Here is an 18,566-nt window from a genome sequence, read left to right as displayed (position 1 = left end):
TGATTTACTTATTTAAAATAATGTACAGAGTAGTACAAGTACATCTAAAAAAAAGAGAATCCATTGGTTCAACTTAAAAATAATAATAATAATAATAATAATATGGTAACAATTTATATGCATCTTTTTAAGTATAGTTCCACCTCTGGCCTTGTAGAGTAAATCCTATGAGTATTTTATAATCTGACAAACTTAGTTAATTCAAGTACAACCAATATGATTTGCTTTGACCTCAGAAAACTTACTTAAGTTGAATAAACTTTATATTTATCCAAAGTTGTGTTAATACTGAGTGCTCAAACTATTTTAATTCAGATATTTTAACTTATTTTCATTCCATCCTACTCAAAAATGTATTTTTTTTTACCAACTTCTTAAAATTAGTTATCAATTGACTAAAACATGTATGTAACAAGCATATTATTTTTAATGCTGAAAAGCATCCTCCACCAACCATGAATCCCTTTTTAGAGTGAGTAAATGTTTCACACTAAATATTTAACTTGAATCAGCATATTTCCATTCCTACAATTGAAACTGACTTTTTAGGTCAAGGAGGAGCATTTTTGTAGAGTATGGAGAAATAATTATTCAAACTGTATTAAAACACTGACAATGAACTGCAACATCCCTGCTTTGTGGCTGGCCACTAACCTCTGTTGCTCATACCTCATTGTTTGTTTCCTGTCATAACTCTGCTGTCTGCTATCAATAAAATCCTGATATAATGAAAATAGAAATAAAACAGCAGGTGTTTTGCCCTTAACTCTTGGTTTAATAACCAATCCACTCCACTAGTGTTTCAGTGCTCATTGGAGAATAAGTCATCAACATCATCATGGTCTATCTCCATTTAACCTAATAACTAATAATACAACAACATTAGAACTGTGGAAACATTGTAGAACAATGTGTAAATCACAATAACACCACTGGAGAAACACACATACAGTGAACTGTGTCCATCAGTCTGTTGCTCCAGTGCATGCTGGGAGGTTTCCATACTCACGCAAACTATAAATTTCAGGTTGAGTCCAACATAAAAGTTTAATATCATTCCTCCAACACGGATGTAATATAATCAAGATAAGAAATAACACCTCAAAAACTCTAAAATTAAAACTCTTAGACTACAAGAATGAATAATACATAATTTAGGATTGTTGTAATCACAAGATAGGAGCATGACTCATCATCATCATCAGCAGCATTGTTAAACATAAACGGAGAAAATAAAGGCCTCTAATGGGGGTTTGGGGGGTTCTTTGTAGCTTCAAGATTAGATCATAATCAGGTTTTATCTTAGTGAGGTTTATGTTGTTCTTTAGCTGTGCATACATGCAGGATTAACAGTTTTGCATTGAATCAAATTAAGTTAATTTTGGGCCCTTGAGGGTCTGGATTTGTTGCCTGCTCTGCCCAGGTGGTAATCAGACATTATTTCAGGGTGTATTGTGTATAAAAATCTATTTATATTTATCTCTCCCTGTTGCATGAGTCCTCAGAGAGTGTGCAATAACTCGGACTGCTCTGTGCGCAGCGGTGCTCCTGTCTGTCAGCCTCCAGCACCTCGGACAGCGCAGCAGCGGCAGGCTGAGCAGCTCGGATTGGAGCGCGCATCTCCTCACTGCTGCCGGAATGTTAAAAGCACTAATGTGTCCACCTGAGTCAACTCAGTAAACCCTCTCTGTCCATATAATGAGTAGGAGTGGTCACTGTGGGAGGTCGCGCGGCGTGGAGACGGTGGGGGAATGCAGTCAGATGTGCCCCAGCTGATTTTTATTTTTCCTCCCGAGGAGGAAGCCTCCAGGAGCACGCAGATCCTCAGGCCAGAAACTGGATGAATCGTGACACTTGGAAAAAAGAGAAAAACACAGAGACAGGAGGAGCAACGCCCACCGATTAGAGACTGGAGTGTGTGGAGACATAAAATGTGGAGCCTTCAAAATACAAGCAGCTCGTGACACGCATGGTTAAGTCAGAGGCCCCCACACGACGAGGGAAACACATGTGTTCTTTTTTTTTCTAAATCAGCATAAACTCATCAGCAGACAGTAGGAGAGGGGAGGTCTGGATGTGCGCAACGGAGCATGAGTGCCACTGCGGGCACGGAGCGCGCTGTAGCCTTTTATTCGATCTCTAAAGTATGTGCTTTTTCTCTTCACCTCTGCGCATCCTTAAAAAGATCTTCATTTGGGGGAAACTCTTCTTTGCGATGGAACCTGTTGTCGACGAGGATTTGTTGCGTGCTTGGAATATTTTTTATTCCTCCAACAAGTGGTGAGTTGATCCAGGAATAAAGCAAGTGAACAGGGGAATACGGCTGTGAGAATGTTTCATCTGCGCACTGTGTGAGTAACATTTCCCAACTTGATGTTCCTCTGCGATACTCTGTGACCCTCCCGTCATATCGGCGACTCAGCACATTTCTGATGAGGATGTCCGCTGTTTGCGAGGAACATTTAAGGATTTCACAGAAACAGGATTTTTTGGTGTGTGAGGAATGGCTGCTAAAAATAGCCTGACTGCTGATGAGGTTACAATGAACAGGTTGGTGTTTAGCTGAAACTTAGAGACGAGCGGAAAGATGCCCAGTTGTAGGACATTTTAAATCACATCACAGACAAAGTGAGTGGAGCATCAAAGGGAAGAGAGAAACGGGGATCTATCAACACATCATTTATTTGATTGGAAGAGTTTATTCAGATCATCACTTCACTTGAGGAGAAAAGAGACCAACAGGCGATATTGGAAGCAGCTTGTTGATGGCACTGCGCACCGGGAGGACTTGGTTTGGGCAGGTCTTGCGCAGGGTCTTTCGGCTGCAGGGCTCCTGGTCCAGGCGATCGAGCAGTCTCTTGTGTCTCTCCGCAAACCAGGAGCAGGATCTGGGGGTCTGTCACAGGGATCACCACAAGGCGGGGGACTTCCACCGCTGCTCCGACTCCGGCGTCCACCGCGGTCACCGTCACCGGAGCGCACCTTTCTGCGCCTCCGCCTCCAGGCGCTGTCCACACGGTTTTCCCCACGCCTGCTGCGCCTTCCCGGGGAACCCGAGGGGACATGAGCCCCTCGGTCGCCGCTTCCTGTTGGCCATGAAGCGGCAAAACGTGCGGACCTTGTCCCTGATCATTTGCACGTTTACATACCTGCTCGTCGGGGCCGCCGTCTTTGACGCCCTGGAGTCCGACTTCGAGATGCGGGAAAAAGAGCAGCTGGAAGCCGAGGAGAGGCGTCTCCAGGGGAAATATAACATCAGCGAGGATGATTACCGCAAACTGGAGACCATCATCATGGAGGCAGAGCCCCACAGAGCCGGGGTGCAGTGGAAATTTGCAGGGTCATTTTACTTTGCCATCACGGTGATAACCACCATAGGTAAGTCTCTTTTGGTGAGTCCCAGTCTCTGACACCAGTGAAACCGAGCACCATATTCATTACAGGTGCCTCTCAGCGTATTATCATCAGTTGCGCAACAGGACATGGTTTATTATGAGCACAGTTACATTTCCAAGGCAATAAACCGGCCTGTGGGGCAATTACGCGAAAGCACATGTTCATATTCAGAGCAGTCAAACTGAGTCTTAAGATAAAGTTTTAAGCAACATGTTGCAGCAGTCACTCGCTGGTCTGAGGGGACCTGTACTCAGAGGAGCTCTGTGTCAAACAACACGAGGATATTTAGATTCCCTCTAAATAACACAGAGGAATGACGTAGCGCACTCACAAGACTTAAAACACACGTATCATTTCCGCTGGTGCCGCTGTAGTACGTTATGATTCAACTTTGCCGGTGCGTCACCAAGACGCAGCTCAAAGTCTGACAGAGTGTGAGGAGTTGAGGGTGTTAGACACGCCGAGGTTTCCTCCCAGAGCTTGCAGGAGGGGAGATGTGGAGCTGTGCAGGTGGATGACGAGGCTGTGTGAACGGGACTGATGGAGAGGAGAGGAGAGGAGAGGAGAGGAGAGCAGAGCTGTGGTGCTGAAAGGACAGATCCTCTGAGTCGAGCCGCAGGCAGGACGACAGAGTTCAGCAAGTGAGATGTGACGCCACCTCTGCTGATCCTGGCTCACCTTTGACATTTAAAAACTGTATTTTAATGTCTACTCCTCAGGTTGGATTTGCATGAGGTGATCAAAGAGCTTTACAACAATAAGTGACTGCAAAACCATGAGAGGACAAATTAATCCAGTTTTCATGGATGCATTAATTTTCTGTGATCCCCCCTGAAAGGAGACACCCATTACATCAGTTTGACGCGATTTGCGATGATACATTTGCGTCACAAAGCTTTAATTCCAGCAGGAGGGTGCACTGAGTTTCTCTTTGTTTACGCTCCACAATCAAACCACATCCATTCCGCATTTTTAATCATCACAACACCAAATGAAGCTTCAGCGAAAACGAGTTGGACTTAATTGAATTCATTCTATTATACCAAAACGAGTTAAAAGTCATCCTTTCAATCAGCTGACTTTAGATTAAGTGGCAGAACATTTAAAAATTAACTTCCCTCTCCGCAGAGGTCACAGAGAAGCGCTCTCTCCATTGTGGAAGTCAGATAGTGTTATTCAAGAGGGGGGGGGGGGACTAATGCACCAGGCCTGTCCTCCAGTTTGCCAGGCAACACTTAACAGGGCCGGCTGCACCGAGCGGCGAAGGTGGATACGCTGTTGTTTCTAGGCTACAGCAACAAGAGCCATTGTAATATTCATGTTGTGTGGAGTGGTTACATTCACCGCAGCGGGCTGTGGCTCCTCTGTAGGAACCAGGACGCGTTAATGCATTAGCATTCTCTTAGCAGGAGTAAGAACAGTTCAGAGGAGAGTCAGAGTTTTCCTGCAGCATGCACAGGATTAACATTATTTTCATGCGTGCATTTTTCAATAAGAAGTTAAAATAAAAGTTCGACAGGTCAGGAATGGTCTCATGATAGTGACTGCATCATGGTGGCAGCAGATTGGAGAGAAGTAGGTTAAAAAACAGCCCCGTCAGAACAGGCGACTTCTCCTGCTGATTGCAAAATACAAATTACAATGTTGTGGAAAATTACTGCGAGGTAATATTGTTTGTGAACTCCCAGAGGAACTGTCTCATAATAATATGAGCATATTCTGTTATAATTTCACCAAATTGCTGTATAAATGAATGAATTCAGGCAAATTGTAATTAAAAACTCACAAAAGGAGTTTGTGATGGAGCAGTTTGTGTGTGAATAATTCAGAACACCTGTAGAACACAAGTCACTGACGTCAGTCTGATGATTTAGATGCCATTTTGCAAACATTTGACATCTTTTAAGAAAGATCGGAATTGGAAAAACACTGTTAACAAAAATCTAATTTCTCACCTTAAAGCACAAGTCAGGTGATATTCTATAGTTTTTGTTATTGTCACCAAACCCCATACACCAACAATCAATTGCTCCTATTAAAAACGTGTATCCAAAGCCTGATATATCTTATTCCTCAGAGCCACAGAGCTCCAGTGTGGTTCAGACACTATTTAAATTATCAATGATTCACACAATTGCACCAGCTGTTACTCAACACTTTACATTGTGACTCAGTCTACGTACACTGTTCTGCCACTGTAAATATTAACCAAATGTGTATCAATCTGCAGCTGTAAATAGTCCAAACAAAGGCACAGTTTCCTCCAGTTTGAGTCACATTTGCTTAAAACTACAGCGCCAAGTGGGTTTAGGAAATCATTTAGTCTGTTTTGAAAATGAAACCATACATCCATGAACGATTATTAAAGATTAATGTTGTCAGTAGGAGTATATGGTTTCGGGGTTGAAGCCCCACACACAGCAGGCCAACTGCTGCACGTGTCTCGGCTAAAAAGTCGCACTTGAACACATCGCAAAGGCTACAGCCAATGGCCAACTAGCATGTACGTTTTGCGCCTGTGTGAGAGGAAATAACTCTCCACACCACTAGGTGGCAGAATTCTCCTCATCTTTCAAAAAGGGAAACCGAAAAACCGACAGGACGGAATCAAGACACTAGTTAGCCAGACGCTAGTTAGCCAGTTAGCACATCAACAACACAACCTGACGTCGAAACAAACAACAACACAAACAATTAAAAACCATTTCTGATAAAGAGCTCAGTGGCTAAAAAATAATCTTACCTCGTATAACATGTTTGTTTTGATCTCATGGCGGCTTGACTTTAGTCTTTTGTTTGCTTTCCTCACTTCCTTTTCTCCCTTTGAGCGCTGAGCTGAACTGCCAGTCAGAATTATTTCTCTCACCTATGGGCTCTGCCGGCTCTGATGGTGATTCAATATGCTAAGCCGGCTATTTACCAGGTGACAAAGGCTGACTGGTGCCAACGGTGCGGGACACACACCATAAACTAGGGCAGCCAACTGTCAGCTTGGTGTGTCAGGACCCTGAGTTCAAAACACCAGCTGGAGAAGGAGGACAGTATTGAAAGATGGACTGACATTGTTAGTTTGGAGTTTTCATGGGAATTACTGGCTATAACAAAAGTACAGAATTACCAGGCCTGTCCTTTACCCACACTGTCTATACCTGTAGGGTGAAGCTTACTGTATAAAATGCTCAGTGTTGTGTAGTTCATTGAAAAAGAAGAGGTAACTTTCTATAAACCCCCCGGGCAAAGCTGCCATCATTAGACGAAACAGCACACAGTCATCTGGTCGTATTCCTGCTGTGACGATAAGTTCAGCACTCTTAGTGATATTATTGTAGCTTTGGAACAGATGAAATGTTCTGACGCCTCAGACCATGAAGTTAAGACAATCACAGGAAAGTGTCCTGATGTCACTTTGATATCTTCTTTTGTGATTTGCCTGACCATCCAGACTCCATAAAGCCGCCTCATTTCATCTGGCAGGTTAAATCCAAAGCTAAGAATTATTTGCAGGTCGTATTTGACCCAGCCATCCATGTCTTTCGGCAGTGGAGCTTTGATTTGATGAGTTCACTCAATGTTTGGAAGACCGTACTCAGATATCCCGTTCAGCTAACAGCATGAGATTCATCAACTCATACACTCACCTGCTAATGCCTCAGAGGGAAATTTTCCTCTTAGAAGTAATGAAATTGCATTTATTCTTGTGCAAATAATTATTTCGACCACTAAAAGTGAAAGAATCAAAATTAACTTTGTGCGGAATGAAACTCTGCTGCACAGATAAGGAAAACAATTTGGACTGTGTCAACTATGAGCTGTTTGTGAAAACTAATTAAATTTTGGTGTCGCCATGTGGGACAGTAAAAATGGTGCAAAGATGTTTATTAAGATATGTGGAACCACACGCTCCAGAGCTCAATGCCCGTTGTGTATATTTTACAGCAGAATAAATCACAGGAAGGATCAAATACCCCAGGAGAGGTGTAGCAACACAGCTCGCCACAGAGACACCAGCTCGTCTGCACAGAGAGCCGTACACACTGATCATCTGATCACAAAAAATATGAAGAGCTTCAGCTTATTTTTCCACTTTAGCTTTCTCAGTTATGATTTACTGGACATCCCACTGTATTAACAGCATAGGATAAAACAGTGTGAGACGGCTGACAAGTTGAAGGAAGCCTTATTTTCACAAAATAAAGCGTTCTTAGTTAAGACAAGAAAGAAGTATTAGTATTAACAGTTTTGGTAGGAGCTCCAAGTGTAAAAGTATAAGTAGTAGTAGTAGTGGCAGCATCAGAAGTAGTAGTGGCACTATTAGTAGTAGTAGTAGTGGCAGTATTAGCAGTTTTAGTAGGAGCTCCAGGAGTAAAGGAAATAGTAGTAGTGGCAGTATTAGCAGTTTTAGTAGGAGCTGCAGGAGTAAAAGTATAAGTAGTAGTAGTAGTAGTAGTAGTAGTGGCAGTATCAGTAGTAGTAGTGGCACTATTAGTAGTAGTAGTAGTGGCAGTATTAGCAGTTTTAGTAGGAGCTGCAGGAGTACAAGTATAAGTAGTAGTAGTAGTAGTAGTACTGGCAGTATCAGTAGTAGTAGCGGCACTATTAGTAGTAGTAGTAGTGGCAGTATTAGCAGTTTTAGTAGGAGCTGCAGGAGTAAAAGTATAAGTAGTAGTAGTAGTAGTAGTAGTAGTAGTGGCAGTATCAGTAGTAGTAGTGGCACTGTTAGTAGTAGTAGTAGTGGCAGTATTAGCAGTTTTAGTAGGAGCTCCAGGAGTAAAGGAAATAGTAGTAGTGGCAGTATTAGCAGTTTTAGTAGGAGCTGCAGGAGTAAAAGTATAAGTAGTAGTAGTAGTAGTAGTAGTAGTAGTGGCAGTATCAGTAGTATTAGTGGCACTATTAGTAGTAGTAGTAGTGGCAGTATAGCAGTTTTAGTAGGAGCTCCAGGAGTAAAAGTATAAGTAGTAGTAGTAGTAGTAGTAGTAGTAGTGGCAGTATCAGTAGTATTAGTGGCACTATTAGTAGTAGTAGTAGTGGCAGTATTAGCAGTTTTAGTAGGAGCTCCAGGAGTAAAGGAAATAGTAGTAGTGGCAGTATTAGCAGTTTTAGTAGGAGCTGCAGGAGTAAAAGTATAAGTAGTAGTAGTAGTAGTAGTAGTAGTGGCAGTATCAGTAGTAGTAGTGGCACTATTAGTAGTAGTAGTAGTGGCAGTATTAGCAGTTTTAGTAGGAGCTGCAGGAGTACAAGTATAAGTAGTAGTAGTAGTAGTAGTACTAGTACTGGCAGTATCAGTAGTAGTAGCGGCACTATTAGTAGTAGTAGTAGTGGCAGTATTAGCAGTTTTAGTAGGAGCTGCAGGAGTAAAAGTATAAGTAGTAGTAGTAGTAGTAGTAGTAGTAGTGGCAGTATCAGTAGTAGTAGTGGCACTGTTAGTAGTAGTAGTAGTGGCAGTATTAGCAGTTTTAGTAGGAGCTCCAGGAGTAAAGGAAATAGTAGTAGTGGCAGTATTAGCAGTTTTAGTAGGAGCTGCAGGAGTAAAAGTATAAGTAGTAGTAGTAGTAGTAGTAGTAGTAGTGGCAGTATCAGTAGTATTAGTGGCACTATTAGTAGTAGTAGTAGTGGCAGTATAGCAGTTTTAGTAGGAGCTCCAGGAGTAAAAGTATAAGTAGTAGTAGTAGTAGTAGTAGTAGTAGTAGTGGCAGTATCAGTAGTATTAGTGGCACTATTAGTAGTAGTAGTAGTGGCAGTATAGCAGTTTTAGTAGGAGCTCCAGGAGTAAAAGTATAAGTAGTAGTAGTAGTAGTAGTAGTAGTAGTAGTGGCAGTATCAGTAGTATTAGTGGCACTATTAGTAGTAGTAGTAGTGGCAGTATTAGCAGTTTTAGTAGGAGCTGCAGGAGTAAAAGTATAAATAGTAGTAGTAGTAGTAGTAGTAGTAGTAGTGGCAGTATCAGTAGTAGTAGTGGCACTATTAGTAGTAGTAGTAGTAGTAGTAGTAGTGGCAGTATTAGCAGTTTTAGTAGGAGCTGCAGGAGTAAAAGTATAAGTAGTAGTAGTAGTAGTAGTAGTAGTGGCAGTATCAGTAGTATTAGTGGCACTATTAGTAGTAGTAGTAGTGGCAGTATTAGCAGTTTTAGTAGGAGCTGCAGGAGTAAAAGTATAAATAGTAGTAGTAGTAGTAGTAGTAGTAGTAGTGGCAGTATCAGTAGTAGTAGTGGCACTATTAGTAGTAGTAGTAGTAGTAGTAGTAGTAGTGGCAGTATTAGCAGTTTTAGTAGGAGCTCCAGGAGTAAAGGAAATAGTAGTAGTGGCAGTATTAGCAGTTTTAGTAGGAGCTGCAGGAGTAAAAGTATAAGTAGTAGTAGTAGTAGTAGTAGTAGTGGCAGTATTAGCAGTTTTAGTAGGAGCTGCAGGAGTAAAAGTATAAGTAGTAGTAGTAGTAGTAGTAGTAGTAGTGGCAGTATCAGTAGTATTAGTGGCACTATTAGTAGTAGTAGTAGTGGCAGTATAGCAGTTTTAGTAGGAGCTCCAGGAGTAAAAGTATAAGTAGTAGTAGTAGTAGTAGTAGTAGTGGCAGTATCAGTAGTATTAGTGGCACTATTAGTAGTAGTAGTAGTGGCAGTATTAGCAGTTTTAGTAGGAGCTGCAGGAGTAAAAGTATAAGTAGTAGTAGTAGTAGTGGCAGTATCAGTAGTAGTAGTAGTAGTAGTGGCAGTATCAGTAGTAGTAGTGGCACTATTAGTAGTAGTAGTAGTGGCAGTATTAGCAGTTTTAGTAGGAGCTGCAGGAGTAAAATATAAGTAGTAGTAGTGGCACTATTGGTAGTAGTTGTGGCAGTATTAGCAGTTTTAGTAGGAGCTGCAGGAGTAAAAGTATAAGTAGTAGTAGTAGTAGTAGTAGTGGCAGTATCAGTAGTATTAGTGGCACTATTAGCAGTGGCAGTATTAGCAGTTTTAGTAGGAGCTGCAGGAGTAAAAATATAAGTAGTAGTGGCAGTATCAGTAGTAGTAGTGGCACTATTGGTAGTAGTAGTAGTGGCAGTATTAGCAGTTTTAGTAGGAGCTGCAGGAGTAAAATATAAGTAGTAGTAGTAGTAGTGGCAGTATTAGTAGTAGTTGTGGCAGTATTAGCAGTTTTAGTAGGAGCTGCAGGAGTAAAATATAAGTAGTAGTAGTAGTGGCAGTATTAGTAGTAGTTGTGGCAGTATCAGTAATATTAGTGGCACTATTAGTAGTGGCAGTATTAGCAGTTTTAGTAGGAGCTGCAGGAGTAAAATATAAGTAGTAGTAGTAGTAGTGGCAGTATTAGCAGTTTTAGTAGGAGCTGCAGGAGTAAAATATAAGTAGTAGTAGTAGTAGTGGCAGTATTAGTAGTAGTTGTGGCAGTATCAGTAGTATTAGTGGCACTATTAGTAGTGGCAGTATTAGCAGTTTTAGTAGGAGCTGCAGGAGTAAAATATAAGTAGTAGTAGTAGTAGTGGCAGTATTAGTAGTAGTTGTGGCAGTATCAGTAGTATTAGTGGCACTATTAGTAGTAGTAGTAGTGGCAGTATTAGCAGTTTTAGTAGGAGCTGCAGGAGTAAAATATAAGTAGTAGTAGTAGTAGTGGCAGTATTAGTAGTAGTTGTGGCAGTATTAGCAGTTTTAGTAGGAGCTGCAGGAGTAAAAGTATAAGTAGTAGTAGTAGTAGTGGCAGTATTAGTAGTAGTTGTGGCAGTATTAGCAGTTTTAGTAGGAGCTGCAGGAGTAAAATATAAGTAGTAGTAGTAGTAGTGGCAGTATTAGCAGTTCTAGTAGGACCTCTAGGAGTAAAGGAAATAGTAGTAGTAGTGGCAGTATTAGCAGTTCTAGTAGGACCTCTAGGAGTAAAGGAAATAGTAGTAGTAGTGGCAGTATTAGCAGTTCTAGTAGGACCTCTAGGAGTAAAGGAAATAGTAGTAGTAGTGGCAGTGTTAGAAGCAGCTGCAGGGGTTAAATTAACAGTTGCAGTAGTGGTGGTACTATTAGTAGTAGTAGTGGCAGTAATAGTAGCAGAAGTAGCAGTATTAGCAGTTTTAGTCGCAGCTGCAGGAGTAAAAGTAGTATTAGTAGTAGTGGCAGTGTTAGTACTACTAGTGGCAATAATAGTAGTAGTAGTGGCAGTATTAGCACTTTCAGTAGCAGCTGCAGGAGTAAAAGTAGTAGTGGCAGTTTTGGTGATTTTAGTAGCAGCTGGATGAGTAAAGGTAGTTGTACTACTATTGGCAATAACAGTAGTAGTAGTAGTGGCAGTATTAGGGACCTCATTTATCATCTAATATTTCAGGGTTTTGCAGAGTCTTAAATCATTGTACGTGTACAGTACAAATTAAACGAATCAGCTCTCACCTGGAGAACAGGTTTTGAATGCTTTTATACCTCAATAACCAGAGGACGAAAACCAGCACCACTTAACTGTGCAGCTTAAAATATTTTGCTGTAGATATAAAGACTGCATATCTCAAAATCTAGACTGAATGAGGCACTTTAGTCCAATGATAAAAGTGGCAGCAGCAGAAATTTGTATCAAATTCTTGTATTTGAACGTGTGGCACACAGAAACAGCATAATCTGAGTATCATTAAACTGTAACAGTAGATGTAATAGTAGCTGTACTAGTAAAAGCAGTTGTAGTGGCAGTTGTAGTAGTTATGGTAATGACAGTAGTAGCTGCGGTATGAAAAAGGCTGAATCTGAGGCCTGCACTTTGAGTTTTGGATCCGAGGTAACACACTTACTCATGGAGGATTTAAGAATCTGTAATCCACAGCTGCAGGCCTCAGCTGACTGTGCTTTATTGATAAAAGACTAAACACAGTGAAACTTAAGTTTTAGGGAACTTCAGGTGATAATCCATCAGACACTCATCATTTTCATCATACCTCCATAAACTGCTCCAAAAAAAAAAAAAAAAAAAAGCAGCTGGAGGCCTGAAACTGGAGCCCAGCTGTGATACTGTTAGCACATGTCAGACCAGCCTATCTTGAGTGGCCCGTCTCATCGCCATGATGAGGCTGTTGCACCCGCCGCAGCGTGCTTTCCACCCAGATCGACCCTGCAAGTTGACTATATTTATACCTGTGACTAATTGCACTCAATGTGACACTCAGTGATGACAGCATGGGGTGAGAGCAAGGTGTTCTCACCCAAACTCGACTCGGAGAGGGAAAAGCAACTGCAGCATGTAGGAGTGCATATATATACACCACCTTTCTCAAAGTGTTGAGTTGCTCATGTTGCCAGGAGACATCAGACAGCTTAAAAGGTGAAAGTCATCTCTGATAAATGTCTGGAAATATCAACACGTGTATATATAGTCAATAAGCAGTTTAGGCCAGTGATGCTTTGAACAATAACTCAAATCATACTTTACTATAAATGTCTAAATTACTCTTTTAGACTTGCCAGAGAAACAGGATCACGACCGTCACGACACCTTAACAGAACTCTTCCTGAAACCCAAACTAATGAAGTTTAATCAGGGTGAGCAGCACTTTAAGACCGTGTTAAACGCCAGACAAAAATATAATTGCTTTTTAATGAAGACATTATTTGTCACAAACAAAGATTAAATGAAAAATGTGTTCAGAGAATAAAAATGAACTGCAAATCTAAGAGGCTGCTGCGACTGGAACCTCCAACGCTTTGTTCATGAATGTCAAAACTGAGCTGTGCACTTTTTTAACAAAAGGCAAATGTAATGGCAAAGAGATACAATATATCCCCAAAGTATGATGCAATGAGAGTAGCACATTAGCATAGCTGTTTTTGGTTAGTGTGAGCAGTAGTAGCTTGAACAGAATAAGAAAAAAGTGCCAACTATAGGAACGGAAAATCACTGAAACTGTCAGACTACTAGAAACAGTAGCCATGTTTCCATCAGCCTGTTTAGATGCCCATCTAGAAGTATCGCATCGGAAAATTATGATGGAAACGCCAAAATTGGAATTAAAATCCCCTGATTCGCACAAACTAAAATTCGCTCGCTTTAGCCGGGTTTTGGTTGATTGGAAAAAATGTTGATTCGCAAAACGGGGGATGGAAACAGTTATGTTCGAATTAAGTCTGACGTAGCGCACCTCTCTCCATGGTGATATCTACACTCCGGGTCGGGAAGGCGGTAATGCATTTACAAGCTGGTTGCCAACCGCCAGAAAACGTAGAAGAAGAAGAATGCGAGACTTGTTTTGCTTCCGGTTCTGCGGAAAACTCGCGCGAGTTCGTAGTTTTCACCAAAGTCTGTACATTTAATGGAAACACACAGGATTCGTATTTCTTTTAATGCGCATTTCCCAATGATTCAAATCACTTTTGGATGGAAACATAGCTATTGTTTGACTGATATGTGAGCTCTGGGAAGGGCGGTGCAAAGATGCCGCAATGATAAGGCATTTAACTTTGTTTTTGTGTTTGATGAAAAATATTTTCTTTAACAGAACAGGCTGAAAACAAAACATCTGACATATTAGCAGCTAATGAAGTTGTCACGCTGACTATGCTAGCAAACATTAGCCAATCTACACACCCAACAGACACGGAGCAGCATTAGCATTCATTTGGATTTGCATTTCTGGCCCCCTGACGAATCTTAGTCCAATATTCACCCTCACTTTAGCTCTGTTTTGGTCTCCACCAAGTCTTGAGTAAAATATTTGTCAGTTTAGCTTCCTGGCAGCTCCACATTTTTCACCAGCTAGTTGCCAACCAACTGTAGCAAACAGTCGTGATGAGGGGTCCATGTCATTGGTTCGACAGCCCATTAGTCCGACTGTCCGCGGTGCTGAACGGCTCGCGGCGGGCGTATGGTGCGCCGCGACCGGCTTGAGGCGGAGCAGGCTCACGGCTTATGTGTTTGTCACTTTCTTTTTCATTTTAACCCACACCATGATCTTTTCCTGACCCTAACCAAGTGGTTTTTGTGCCTAAACCTAACCAGACCTTAACCACAGGGCATCATGATGATTTCGGAACAACGGGACTTCAGAACAATGGGTTTAATATGGTCGGACCAATGGGATGTCGAACCAATGGGCTGTCGGACCAATGGGCAGTTCCCCGTGATGAGATGAGTTGAAACAGGTGACTACTCGCAATGCGCTGTAATACAACACTCTAAATCATCCCTATGCAACAACTCTCTGAACTTTCATTCTGATTTGCAGCTTTTCAGGTTTATTTTGTGGCTGAATATAATTTGTAGCTTCTTAAAATCTGAATGAGCATAGTGATAGTGAGATACTGGCTACAGTGATGAAACAAAACCAGCATCAGATGGAACGTATTCATAACCAGTACGCCACAATACTATAAATAACCAGCGCTAATTAATCAGTCAGCGTGCAGCAGCAGCAGCGACCCACCATCCAACACTGGCACAGGCACATGCTGCAGCAAGCAAACACACTGTCTGCGGCCATTTTGACCCGACCAGCGGACTTCACTACAAGCCGATTGACTGTAGAAACAGGTGATGTGCTTAATGTTTTAAAACCAGCCACCAGCGATGTGACCAGTTGAGTTGCAGGTGACACCATCAGCCGGCTTGAATCAAGCTCAGACTGGCCAGTTCACACTGCTGCAACTTTTCTCTGCAACGTTCTAAATCAGTTTCGTCTCGTCACGAATCATTGGTCTGAACTGGGCTTAAGTCACTTGTGTGCAAGTCAGCAGCAAGTCTCAAGTGTTAACCTTCAAATCTCAAGCTGGTCCCAAGTTACTGTGGTGAAAATATTAAGCAAGTCCCTGCTGTAAGTCAAGCAAAAGAAGTCAAGTCATGATAAGCTTTCATGCTGGTCAAGTATCTTTCTAGCTACCTAAGCTAAGAAGCTAAGCTAATAAAGTTAGCTAAAAAGACACATTCAGATACCTTTCCTTGTGGTTTCTGTGACGGATGAAGTTGGATGTTGTGGTGGTTATGTCACTGATTTTTTAAACAGCAGACCCTGCATGTTCTCGTCATTCTACCGTCATCGAAAACATAATCCTTGAATCCAGATTTTATAATCTTGAACTAGCCTCCTCCATGATAGCTGCCTTACACGTTGGCCTCTGCTGGTCTGCTGCATCCTAAAGTTGCCAAATTTGTAGGCATTGCTCCATAAATCACCCAATCATGTTTCAAAACCAAAAAGTACATTCTCAAATTCTAGAAAAATATTTCACAAAAATAAATCAAGTTCTTTTTGAGTCATCTGTCTCAAGTCTAAGTTAAGTCTCAAGTCTTCAAATTTGCGATTCAAGCCTGACTCGAGTCAGGTCATGTGACTCAAGTTGCCCTCCTCTGAAATTAGCTGCAGGCCTGCTGCTGACGCTGGAGATCAGGTTGACGAGAGTGGAGAGCCAAAGCAATGAACTGAAATGCAGAAAGAGAAAAACACTGAATAACTGAGGGGAACTGCGGAGTTTGATCTTTTTTAACCTTTCTGGTTACACATCATAATCTGATGCATCATTAACATTAAAATATTGATCACTGCAGATTTAATCTGATAAAACTGAAACTGTCCTTAAAACAACACTTTTGTGCTAAATAAACATTATTGCCAACAACAACACAAGAAAAGCAAATCCCAGATAAATTTTCCAAACGTCGAGGTAACTCTAACGCCACGAGTCAATGGTTTGAAAACAGAGCATCATTTATTTACACCATAGTAAAGTAAAACGCTTCTGTTCTGTAGTGCTGCACAAGTGGATCCCAACATTCTCACAGATAAACTCATCATCCGTCCTCTCTAATGAAAGCGCTTTGCTTTGTGAAGATGAGTCAGATGGCATGTTTTTGTTGGACCTATTGTGCCCGTCACAGTTTCCATTACGCCGCACAGCAAGTGCCACTTATGGATGTCTTGAATTTCACTCACACATTATGTACAGTTTACGTGCCGGTAGGATGCACTAAGAGAGAGTGCGTTATGATTCAAACCATGCGAGGAAGCCATTATAAAATAAAAGGCTTTTTATAAACGTGATCGTATGTAAACTAACTTCTAGTCGGTGATTATAATCATAGATCATGCTGTAAATCATCCTTATTTACTCATGTATTCTGCCACATAAACAAGCCTGTTGGTGTGTATAGCACATGTCAGGTTCAAACAGAGCTGGTCCCACAGTACAGGAAAGAAATCTATACATGATTTAGACAGAATATAAGAAACATATTTGATTGTAGGAAATGATATGGTGCCCATAAAGGTCAGGGGATGGAAACATTTTCAAGGGTCCATTTGCACACAATAGATGCGCTCTGTGATTTGTCCGATACTTGACGCAGTGCCACAGGCTGTTAAAAGCTGCACTTTGCCTCTGCTCAGCTGTCATCCTGTGGATGATAACACACACTGTGATCTTGATAGGGATTGTTTGGTGGAGTCCTGCAGATGTGAAGCATGTGGACAGTGATTGCTGTCTGTTCATGTGTGTGTGTGTACATGAGTAAGGTGGGCTGGAGAGTGGTTCAGTTTCGTGGGACACACAAATTGTCCATGTGACTGATTAGAGAGCTGGATGTACAATAACACTATACTCACTCCCAGAGAGAACCTGTTGGTCCTCCAGCTGTGTCGGTGTTCACGCTCGTGTTCAAGCATCAAAATCACGACCATGAGGAGGGTGAATAAGCCCACTTACTCATCAGAATTTTCCTGATGACATACGTGCTGTAACACCCCAGGTTTCCTATTACTTAGTATGGATTATGTAAATCTCCAATACATCAAGGACACCGGATTTCACGACTTCTTTTTGCGAGCAGCGCGTCAATCAAATGATTGAGCATATTTTAAATCCAGGTGATTTGCTCATTCATTATGCATGGCGTTTCATAACAGCTGTATATACAACGATTAACGGCTTATGTCATGTTTTTTATGAAGGGAGAACTCTTCAGAGTAAAGGGACAATTTGTAAATGTCATGAAGGTTTTTAGTTTTACAGATTTTACGTTGTTTTTTGGGGGAGTCTTTAGCAGTTATCTAAGCAAAACAAATTAAGCACATTTTATCCAAAGCACTCAGATCTTCATATGAATGGCAATAAAACACAAACTCAGTTTACCTTCCTTAAATCACACAGCAACTGCTCCTGCTACAGCGAACCATTAAATCACCCTCAGTCTTATTTTTGAGACACTATCAGCTTCTGGCACTTTTGCAGAAACACATGGTTATTCTTCAAGGACTAGTTAATCAAAATTACATAAAACTCAACTCCAGTGGCATCAAGCAGTGCAGATAGCTCTAGGATATCTGCCTCTGAGATTTAAACCTCCAGTATAGTACAGTGGCGGTGAATGGTGTTTAATTTGTGTTGATCACAGCATGACAGACTTAATTGAGGAAAAACCTTTAATGTCAATATGTGTAACCCCACATACTCCCCAAAGTTCACACTAAAATTTAAATTTTCGGCAGTTTGAGCTGACAATCAAAATTCCATTCACCTTTATTTCAGACTCTGTCGTACAAGTAAATAACCATATTTTAGCTTTTTCGCACAGATGTGCGTGGTCCCCAGAGGGTGACTCCTACTGACTTTTCCTCTGGTGCCACTGAGACGTTAATTGTTTTTAGCAAAACATCCTGTCTTGAAGGCGTGATAGATAGATATAATCCATAGTGTGTGGTGCAGATATGATCATAACTACATATACCTTTTTATCTAGCACCATCATCAGGTACAAATTGTGTGTCCAGGTTTAGGATCAAACATGTTCCTATCAGACTCTGCTGTACGTTGTGTGCTAATTATGGACTGTAATGGCTGTACCCACTGGTTTTTGGACTCCTGTTTTAAAAATCAAGCTCAGCATTTCTGCTGTCACCCTCTCAATATTTTGGAGCCTGAAGTAACCATATTTGGAAAAAGAGGGTGGAGCTGTGGAGGAGCCAGGGGTGACTGAACTGACTGTAGCCTGTTACTCAAAGTGACCACACCCTTAATTATGCATCATTTTAACCTTAAAGGGATAGTGCACCCAAAAATGAAAATTCAGCCATTATCTACTCAGGAGGAGGCTCAGGTGAAGTTTCAGAGTCCTCACATCACTTGCGGAGATCCAAGGGGAGAGGAGGTAGCAACAAAACACCACCTAATGGAGGCTTACGGCGCCCCAGATTCAAACGTCCAAAAACACATAATTGAAACCACAAAATATCTCCAT

At 41.5% G+C, this 18,566-nt stretch overlaps 1 protein-coding gene across 1 annotated transcript in view; it reads left to right on the top strand.

The window, feature by feature from the left end:
- Positions 1–1,735: 1,735 nt before the first annotated feature.
- The window catches only part of kcnk9 (potassium channel, subfamily K, member 9), a 63,326-nt gene continuing 46,495 nt past the window's right edge, over positions 1,736–18,566 (top strand). Inside the window, exon 1 of the mRNA XM_033636187.2 lies at positions 1,736–3,378. Coding sequence (XP_033492078.1) covers positions 2,766–3,378 — 613 coding nt within the window. The 5' untranslated portion in view covers positions 1,736–2,765. The remainder of the gene's footprint in view (positions 3,379–18,566) is intronic.

The sequence above is a fragment of the Epinephelus lanceolatus genome, chromosome 16 (genome assembly GCF_041903045.1).
Source record: "Epinephelus lanceolatus isolate andai-2023 chromosome 16, ASM4190304v1, whole genome shotgun sequence".
Taxonomy (NCBI): Eukaryota; Metazoa; Chordata; class Actinopteri; order Perciformes; family Serranidae; genus Epinephelus; species Epinephelus lanceolatus.
This window is presented reverse-complemented; position numbering and strand designations above follow the sequence as displayed.